Source organism: Mugil cephalus, chromosome 1 (assembly GCF_022458985.1).
Source record: "Mugil cephalus isolate CIBA_MC_2020 chromosome 1, CIBA_Mcephalus_1.1, whole genome shotgun sequence".
Lineage (NCBI taxonomy): Eukaryota > Metazoa > Chordata > Actinopteri > Mugiliformes > Mugilidae > Mugil > Mugil cephalus.
Genome location: NC_061770.1, coordinates 43,982,582 through 43,993,260, shown reverse-complemented (window position 1 = coordinate 43,993,260; position 10,679 = coordinate 43,982,582). Strand labels below are relative to the sequence as shown.

At 36.6% G+C, this 10,679-nt stretch overlaps 1 protein-coding gene across 1 annotated transcript; it reads left to right on the top strand.

Annotated features, from left to right (window-relative positions):
* Positions 1-12: 12 nt before the first annotated feature.
* LOC125018169 lies at positions 13-4,135 on the top strand. Its single transcript, XM_047601916.1, has 7 exons — positions 13-165; positions 250-314; positions 444-628; positions 928-1,106; positions 1,381-1,442; positions 1,541-1,689; positions 1,786-4,135. The coding sequence occupies exons 3-7, from the start codon at positions 466-468 to the stop codon at positions 1,869-1,871; spliced, it is 639 nt and encodes a 212-aa protein (XP_047457872.1). The 5' UTR covers positions 13-165; positions 250-314; positions 444-465; the 3' UTR covers positions 1,872-4,135.
* Positions 4,136-10,679: the final 6,544 nt, after the last annotated feature.

Sequence of the window (10,679 nt, the reverse complement as noted above, 5' to 3'; positions counted from 1 at the left end):
ACTACTACAACAACCACCACTGCATCAACTACAACAGCTGCTACAACCGAAGCACCACCCCCAGTTGTGGCTATTCAAGCAACCTTGGTAGAACCGTTTGTCCCAGAACTCAGTAACAGCAGCAGCCCACAATTTAGGGCCCTTGAGACAAGAGTTGTAACAGTGGTGAGTCCAATTCCTCAATACTTTCACTTAATTAAGTGTAATTAGTGATTGTTATTAATTTAATTTTCCTTTTTTACTTCGCAGTGTGACATCATCTACTTGGCTCGATATGGTAGAATTTTCCGCCGCACATTCATCATAGCATTTAGGTGAGAGGATACATTTCTTGACAGAATCTTCTAAATATTTGAATATAGAAGTTTTCATATTGACCATGGCCACAGACATAGACATACTAGTGATCAATAATGGTTCAAATATCTGCTTTTTGTATGCAGACGAGCTTTGGGCCAAACACGAATGGAGAACACTGTTGCAGAGGTGGGAATCGAATTCAACAGAAATACCACACCTGCAGAAATCCCACCAGCTTCTGATGTTGTACAAACCTTAGTAAATGCAGTGAATAATCCCAACATTACGCTCAACATCACTATTCAAGCCAACACTATCCAAGTACTTGGTAAGTAAACAGTGGTGTCACACTTAAGTAGCAATGAAATATACCCATATGTAGTTGATTTATGTCAGTCTATGTCATGACTTTGAGTTGATCGTCCTTTAGTGACCATCAAAAAATCTTCCTGCCATCTAAGAAAATAATGAAGAAACAATAACCTTCCATTTTAAAAGAAAACTTTCCTGTTGCTATAGTTAACTGGCCATTCATAAACATATAGTACAAAGAATGCCCTTTGAGTAACAATATCTAATTTTTCACTTTTACCCCCATACTTGTCTTTGTGTCTGCCTTTCTTTCAGATACAAATGCAATTACCAATGCCACAACAACTGCAGCTCCCACAACATCCACCACAACTGCTGAGGCAGTTACAATAAGGCGGGTGACTTTCAGATCTCCTAGAGAGACCTTTACAAATGATTTGCTGAATCCCTCATCTCAAGCATTTATCAATCGGGCTAATCTGCTCAAGTCAAATGTAAGTATCTTCAAGTGAAAATGTTCACATTCTTATAACATGGAAAATGAGGAAAAAAGTCTTGATTTATAACAGATGCTGGATTTTTATTTATTCACTTCACCACAGATAGTTTGTCTTAAAAAATTGTAGTCTCTGCCACATAAAGTTAATCATGTGTGTACACAGAAGGTAGTCATTAAAAGGTTGAAAAAAAAATCACACTGAAAAGAGTACAAACCATGAACCCATTAAACAGAGCATATATATTTAAAGTTTGTTTGTGTTTCTGCAGCTGGAACCTTTCTACCAAAGAGCATTTTCATCATTCCGCTTCTTGACTGTGGTATCATTCAGGTAAAATTTATGTTTTTATCATTATATTAGTAGAATCTTAAGAATATTGATTTTAAATCCTTAGAAATAAAACTATGTTTCTGTCAATCCTTTTGCAGTAACGGATCAATCATCAACAACATGGACCTCACGTTCAGATCCACATCTGTTCCTAACAACACTCAGATAGCCACAGTTTTGATCGATGCATCTTCCAACATCACAGCCTTTACCATTGACACCAACTCTATTTTTGTGGATGGTGCAGGCAAGTCATTTTAAATGCTATCATATTATAAAGTTACAATATATTAGGAATTTTAATTAATGCAATTCCTCATTTTCCTTCTTTCAACATTTACAGTAGCGTCAAGTGGAGTGAGCCACATGATCAGTTCCATCACTGCATCCTGTCTGGTGTTGCTGTCATGGCTACTGTCATGCCAGTGATAGTCTGTGCTGAAGAAGAAAATGTCTGCTGCTACTAGTATAAGAAAATCTTCTTGAAAATCTTGAAAACTGATTCAAAGCCTCTGATGAATAGCAATTATATGATTTTGACTATGTATCTACTGAAATCACCTGACATTCCTGAAATCACATATATGAAGGAAACAAGTGTAAACACCACTTTACTCTGTTATTATGAAAGAATAATGTAATTTGCACAAAGACAATATTAACTGATTTAGTTAGAATAGTTGTAAGTTATAATCAACAGTGATTACAAAGGCAAGTCTTGGGAAACTGTTAAATGACTATGTTATTTGATCTGTTTTTTAATCAGTAAAAGGTCTGATCAGACTCCAACATTAAAAAAATGACTAAATTTAGTAAGAAAAATCAACAGTGTTATTTAATACTGTTAAAAAAAAAGAAAAATGTAAATTGCAAAATATAAAATGTCTGAACACTATCCTGAATGATTATAAACTCAGTTTTCACATGTACCTGTATTTATAGTATATGTATATTCTGTTATGTTAACTTATATTGTTGTAAACCATGAAATTCTTGAATATGATTATTTACTAAAAACATAATATATACATTGTCTAAAGAAAGTATACTGAGGGTGTTTTTTGTTTTTACATACTATTATTTAATAATATTACAAAAATCCACTACAACTTATCTAGAGAATGTTAGTCAAAACTTTGAACCAGTGACGCTGCTGACACTATCCACAGTACAGCAGCAACAGGTGTTCTATCATTTTCTGCTACTCATCACTGCCACACCCATAAAATTTTGTTCCCTTGTCTCGACGCAAGATTTACCAACTGGCAACGGTCAACACTCGACAGTCTGTTTACAGTCAAGTTAAAGTCAACATGTCAAAAAGGCAAAATGCTCTCCGTGGCTCAGAAAAGAAAATGAGGCAAAAAAGGAATAAGACAGAGGTAATCAGGTGTTGAAAATCAATACATAACGTTTTGTTGGTAGCTAGCTTGGGTCTCGCTCCCTGAGGACAGCAGCGCATTTTGGTTCTGTTGGCATTACTTTTTGTTCTTAAGTTTTGCACCATACAACACACCATACAGCAGCACATTTTCCATCTGCAACAGCACGACACTACTGACAGCTAATTGCCACGCCTCATCTTTATTCCTTTGTTGGATATTCAGTTTAGCTTTTGAAATACTTTAATAAATTAAATACCTGTTTTTTAAACCTTTTAAACCATGTGCTTCCTCCTTTTGGCACGGCCCTTGAGCCAGGTCGTGTCAGTATATCTGGTCTACTGTTTGACAGACTATACTCAACTGGAATCTGAGAAGATGATGGTTCTCAGTGGTCTTATGTCCTCAACCCGTTGAACTGCTAACAACAATCCAATCATTTCCCCTGTGAAAACTGATACTACTTTATTAATCCTTTTCCCTACTTAGACTTGGAATTCTGGAACAAAATTTGAAACTTCCACTTTATCCATAGAATTCTTTCATGCATGTGTGTATATCTGCACGTAACCATAGACTTTTCCAGTATATGCCTGTATATTGTTTGACTCAAACACAAAACTCATATCCTGGTTTCTCTTCTCCAATAATGACAAATCTCCTGTTGCATCAGTACCCAGTTGTTGACAGTGGTACTGTTGGACTAATTTTCATGCACACCATTTGCAGTTCTTCTGCCTTTTTGTGTCTGTCCATCCAAAGCTTTTTGTTTCCTTCTTTGTTTCCTTTTTCCCAACATGGTTTCAGCGTTTCTCTTGTAGGATGGTCTTGACTGTGATCCTGTAAATTAGCCCAGTAACTCAATAAGTGTCTTATGTTATATCAGTCTGCAAAGCTGCTACTGGAGGTGTTTTAAATGCACCTGCACATAATCTTAAAGCCTAATGCTGAATATTGTCTAATTTCTTATGCGATGCACTTACTGCCGAATCATATACTACACTGTTATAATCTAACCTAGATCTAATCAATTCATTGTATATTGCTTTTAAAGCTGTTCTATCTGTTCTATCTGCTCCCCATTCCCTTCCGAATACTATCTCATCACATTTAATACTTTCTTACACTTATCCACCACTTTCTGAACATGTACAGCCCATGTAAGTTTTTCATCAAACCATACCCCAAGAATTAAAAATATTTCCGCCTCTCTAATTCTTGATTATATATTTTAAGTTTTACTCCCATGTCAATTCTCTTCCTTGTAAAGAACACCGACTTTGACTTTTCAACTGAAAATTTAAAATCCCATTTACACAACCACTCCTCTATTTTCCTAATGGCCCCCTGAAGTTATATATATATATATGTGTCATCTTCCATACCGCTTATCCTCACTAGGGTCACAGGCATTGCTGGAGCCTATCCCTGCTGTCGCTGGGCAAGAGGTGGGGTAGTCTATCCCAGGGCTAACACAGAGACAAACAACCATTCACACTCACACTCACACCTCGGGTCCATTTAGGGTCACCAATTAAACTAACAAGCATGTCTTTGGAGGCGGGAGGAAACCATAGTACCTGGAGAAAACCCACGCAGACACAGGGAGAACATAAAGTTATATATACAGTGTATATTCTTGTGCACATGCATATTGTTAATTAATAAAATAAATAAATGTTATGCCTGATCCGTAGTTATATATATAGTTTGCTTTAGTTCTCGGTTGACAAGACGTGCCTTCTGCTTGAAGTATGGGAATTATTGGTTAGCTCCAATCCCAGGTACACTTACTCTGTGACTTTTGAGGCTGGTTAGAGAACTTAGCAAATCTGAGCAAAGATCACTCCTGGCCTTCGTTTCGTGCAGAGGTCCTCAGTAGTGCTCGGTCATCTCAGTATCTAATAAACAATATCTTATAAATACATTTACGTTTTTCTTAATACAGAATTCCCTATATTTTTTTATTGTGTGATGTTGAAGTCATCTGTTTCTGTTTTTCCCTTTGAGACACTGTAGGGTGTCTACAAAGCTAAAACTAACCATGTACTATCTCTGACTCTACAAGAGTAATGTACTTTTAAAATTACTCTTCACCAATTTAGCTAAAAAGTATTAAAAAAAAATACCTGCAACTTTGCAATTTCTTTAAAATTCATTACATATTGTAATTGCATTGTGAATTTTGTAATGGACTATTAACTGTCATAAATACACTAAATGCCCCCAAATCCCATATTTGGTGCTGGTAAACCAATCCGTTCTTGTTCCCAAGGCATAATATACCGACGATTTGTCACACCCGAAGACGTCCAATACTGACGCAAAATGTACCCTTTCACGTCAGCTAGTACTACTTTTAATAAATAAAGGTAATATCAAGGGTGTCACTTACAATGTAACAGCATTCAAATTAAAATGAAAATCACTGTGAAATGAGGAACATTTACTTAAGTTCAACTCTGTGACCTAAGGTTTCAAAGAGTTTAATGACCTCATAACTTAACAAATTGTTAAATAATGTTCTTCTCCCTGTCGATAAAATCCCTAGTAGCACTTGATGTAGTCTTGTTCAGCATGTGCTATGGGACTGGGAAATATCCAGTCTGTGACTGGCACCTGCTGGTTGTAAATTCTGTTGCTAACCTGGTCACACCCAGAATGATGGTTCCTCGTTGTTGCATTTACAAAAACAAAAGGCAACAATGCAAAAGTGTACTTGGGACGCCCTGAATGATGGACATGCTTTTATAATTAGCCTTTTATTTAGGCTGATTTCAAAGTGACATTGAAAATGTGGCATACATTATGTTTCTAGGTTTCTGTTGTTGTTCTTTTCTTATAAATATAGCCTTTTTCCTGTTTCTGTTTTAGGCTGCTTTGCTTCAAGTATTTTCTTGCCTCAGTGATTTTCTGCTTCCTTGTGTGTATTCCCCCTGCTGCTGCTTGTTTACATTTGGTGTCTTTGGTTTTCTCTTTAGACTTCCTCCTCTGCTTACTCAGTTTCTCAGCATGAGAAACAACTCCAGGGAAATAATTCCCCTTCTGGCTTCTGGTGTACATTCTAAATACTACATTATATTATGTGATGGTTTGGGACATGATTCCAAAGTGAAAGGGTTTTTCTTGTTGAGCAAGGAGTGGTTTGTTGTGGTTGGCAAGAAGAATAAGGTAAAAGGGGAAATTGAAAAAGCATATCCACTCTGTTTTTAATCCAGTTTTAATCCATTTTCAAATTAATAATCCAGTTCTTAAATAAAGCAGCTGTGGATATATAATCCTTGAACTTCATCATTGCTCTTTGGTGAGAAATTAACAGAAATTCTACGTACGGATCCTGTTCTACGGTGATAGTGACACACACATAATGCCTCAGTCAAATACTTAACCAGCAGGAGGAGTAGCATGCCATGTATGAAACATGATTGATGGATCAGAAAGCTGTCAGGACAAAAGACCTTTCTTCCTGTTTGTTCATATAAAGTCTTTTACTTAATCCTTAGGTACAGTAGTTTCGGATCCTTTCTCAGAAGTAGTATCTGAATATAAAAGCCAGTGAGGTCTTAAAGGTAAAGAAGGGCTAAAGGATGTACAAAGGCTGTTCTACCTGAGTTCAAAAAGAATTTGACGCAGGCAAATGGCAACCTGCGAGATCGGAAAAACTCCCCGTGTTGTTCTTTGAACGGCAACAAACGCGAGTTAATCCCCATTAACCCTTCATGTTAGATTGTTCAACCTTGCAACAGAAATACACACAGATCAGCCACAACAATAAAACCACTCGCAGGAGATGTAAATAAGAAGTCATATTCTATGTTTATGCCTTAATTTAGAAGTATGTATAAGGGTATATGTATAGGAAGGTATGTGTATATGTGTGTGTGTGTGTTTATGTACAGACACGTCTTGGTTTTATTACCAGTTTTAATTGTTTTTTTTTTATTTATTAGTTGTTTATTTGTTATTATATATATATATATATACACACACACACACACACACACACATATATATATAATCATAGGTCAGAAATGTCCTGTTCTGTATACGGTAAAAGGTAAAAATGAAGTGTTAAAAAAATAAATTAGAAGAGGATGTTTTACTGCGTTAGCCCTGTGAGTGACAGGTATCTGGCGACTGTCCAGGTTTCTTTTTTCCAGTAGACACGGCACATAAATGTGTAGGTGGCAGATCGTGTCACAACACAAGTTTTGCATGCCATACATACTCAATGCATGAAAAGATTAAAATTTGAACTATGTAATTGCATGTCCTGTCTCCTGTCAAATACTGATCTTGCCAAATTTCTTGTCATTGCCACTAGTTAACTCAGAGTCCTGCTGTTTTTTTCTGAAAGCCTTGGTCCAAGTTTTAGATGGAGTTATATAACACCACGAGTCTCAGCCAGTCAATTGGCTCAGTGAAAGAAAAAATACAGATCTACAAGTCAAGGCATCTTACCAAACCACTCAGACACTACCAAATCTTAGTAGTGTCTGATTGATAACAATCTCAGAAAGGTGTCTTTTACAAGTAATTACTGGCCAAAAAACTAAAAACTGTGTTTTTAACTTAGCTGAAGCCTCGTTCTTGCTACTTCGCCTGCTATCATCTTTACCAATACAAAAACAGACCAACTAAATCAACATTAACCAACATATCAGATTTCGTTAGTTCATTATTAAGTAAAATTCAAAGTCTGGTGTAACAGTGTGTTGAGAAAGCTGGTATATAAGCGTGCAAGAACAGATTTTCGCTAGAAATGGGGAAAACAAAAGTACCAGTGAATACCTAAAATGATAATTGCAGAGATACAGATCTGATTTGTTTGCCTAGGGTTTGTCAGATGAAGAAACACAGCCTAATAACTGGTTTGACAGCCACTTTATTCTCACATAACTTTCATAGAATCCTGACGACAGACAGGTGTTTGAGTTTAACCTGTGTCACAAGGTCATACTGGTGCCACTAGGTTTCAGTCTTATAAAAGGGTTTGCTAGAATAACAGGGATTCTGCTTCCCAGCAGTCAATCCAGAGGCTGAATTATGCACTCAACAGAAAAATCCATGTTGTAATAGACCTGTGCAGTACAATCCAAAATGCAAATCTCAAATCCAATTACAATACATCTCTATGACAAGAATTATATCTCCCATTTGATCAGCCAGTTGAAATTGCTCATTTTAAATCAGATATATTACAAGTTTAAATTGTAGGGCCAAATATTTTTAAACTGGCCTCTAATATGTTTTTCATACAACAGAATATTAATTCTCACATTTTCCGACTGAAAGCTCACTCCTGCCATCTTAAACCCCGTATGGGACAAGGAGCCATATATGGTCACTTCCACATATAAAAAGAATTGCTTCCCTGCGCCTCTCTGAGGTTTAGAAGCACGTGGTTTTCATTCAGCCATTTAGAAATGAACAAGGAAACATTGTCAGGTCAGATCAGGGTCAAATATGTCTTCATAGTTCACCTCTGCATGAACACTGAGTGTGACTGCTTTATTAGGGAGCACAGGGCCTATGTGTCAAAATCATTAATGTTGATTTTCCCCATGAAAAGAGAAAAGAAAAAAAAAAGAAAAATTCTACAAAAGTAAAATAGTATTCTGACGTCCTATATTAACACTAGGACTGAAATTCCAAGTATTTTAATGAGTGCCCTATAAAGGGTTAATAATAAAACTTAATAAAATATGAAAATGGTGTAATCCTTTAATTGGTGTTTAGCTAATGTTAAATTGATTAAAAAAACAAACCTATAAATAAATTTATTTAGATAATGGAGTACTGGAAAGAACCACTTAAGATTTTTGTGGAAAATCTGAAAATGAGTATTTCAGAATGAGCACACGTGTCACACTGGGAAACAAACTGAGGACATAAATCCAAACAGTAGTGCAGCTTACAGAGTTGACAGGCAGAAGATTAGGCAACAGGTGAGAAAGCATGAACTGAAAGTCATTAATTAATGGGGATTAGTCAAGTGGAATGGGCTTGTATAAATACTGAGGAACTGATGAGGAAATCGGGACCATGGACCGACTAGTTTACATTCATCTCAGCTTTACATAGCACATACAGCAATTATTTTTAAAGGTGTGGTGCAGTTGGATTGTGTAAACACATTAGAACTCTGTAATTACAATCAAATTAAATCTGTGTAATAATTAAAACAGATAAACAATGAACCATGAATAGTTTGGGACATCTCTTTCATACTGTGGTGAGAGGTCAGGGCCAGCTTGTAATGGCCCTGTAATAAAAGGGATTTAATGAAATGATCAACAGCATCTCAGGTGAGTGGATAGCTGTGTTAGGCGTGTTGAAAGATTCTGAAGTTTAACCAGCTTGTTCAGTTAGTGCTGCTCGACGTAGCACAGCAAGAGGGCTGTTTGTATTTTATCATCTACAATCCCGCAAGACTGCATCAAACAAAACATTCTGAAACTGAACAAACTGCTGGTGAACACTACATCTTTTCAGTGGTGTTTTCGTCACATACTGATTGAGATCATTGCATTTTTATTTTGTGAGAAGAATCAATTTAGGGATAGCAAAAATATTTTCTGAAGTGCCTTTTTTTTTAAAAAAAAAAATCACAGTTGCATTGAAGTATGAAATGAATGCACTATGGGTACGGAGTAATATAAACATTTAACTTTTAGGTTATTCATGTTTTCTATGGTTTATACAGTAGTTTTACTCGGTCTCAACATGGGGAATGTTCAATAGCTGCAACAACAGTTGTGGTTGGTTAAGCAGTTGTGGTTATTGCTGGTAAACGAGATAAGTGAAGCAGTTGTAGCTGGTGCAGCAGTTGCCGTCATTGTTGGTGGACCAGTTGTTGTTGCTTTAGTTGGTGCCATGGCAGCCTTAGTTCTGAAGCAATAGTTCTTGTTGTTTGTGAAGAAGTTGCGTGGATTTGTGTAGTTACTCAGTTTTTTCCATTTTTCCAAGTTACGTGCTTGGTACAGCAAAGTTTCGGGAGTTCCAAATTCAGAAAAAAGCTCAACCACTTATTAACTGTCCTATGCGTTTTAGTTTAATTTACCATAATCAACTCATATTCACGCACCAGGACATTGTAACACTCGCTGCCAGCGACACGCTGCTGCAACATTCATTCAGCCATTCATTTTCTGTAACCAGCTCTCCCCTGGAAGGTCACGGGGTGCCAGAGCCTATCCCAGCTGTCATTGTGACGACTGAGTCTTATCAGTCACTAGAGGTATTTTAACTTACGTTAACTCACTTATTTTAACTTACTGACATAATACCGACAATGAACCTCATCATAATGGCACCGGCTGCACTGAGAGCCAAGGAGTGTGGGTTCATCCACATTCATGAATTCTTTCTTTCCTTATCTTTCTACTCTGCTATTCTACTCTGTATCTGTATATTCTACTATCCTCTTCCATACACGAGACCTTGGGTAGTTGAGGACTACTGGCATGCCAGCAGACACTTTACTCATTATGCTGGTATGTGTAACCCTGGGATGGTGCCAGCTTTCTACAATCACATGTCTCCAAGTCTATTGGCATTCCTAACTATGTGCCTGTCACTCCAGTAGACTCACCCCAACTGTGAGAAAAATAATACTTCCTGTATTAAGTGGCGAGACCTGTTTAGTTGCAAAACTTCCTTCAAGCAAATTAACTAAAGAGGCACACATTAATTCAATGATTTAACACTTGACCTAAAAAATGAAGCGTGTCAAACCTAATATTGTTAATTTTACAAAGATAGTAAGAAAAACGTTTTGAAATTACCAAACGTCAAAAGTGATATTCCGATCAAGCTGTTGTGGGTATGCAGGTAATAAAATAGATATGTAATA

Bases quoted from the DNA above. Each gene is read 5' to 3' on its own strand.
- LOC125018169 (XM_047601916.1), top strand. From the start codon at position 466: ATGGAGAACACTGTTGCAGAGGTGGGAATCGAATTCAACAGAAATACC. The intron at 1,443-1,540 runs GTAAAATTTATG...ATCCTTTTGCAG, and splicing joins TTGACTGTGGTATCATTCAG to TAACGGATCAATCATCAACA. The intron at 1,690-1,785 runs GCAAGTCATTTT...CAACATTTACAG, and splicing joins TATTTTTGTGGATGGTGCAG to TAGCGTCAAGTGGAGTGAGC.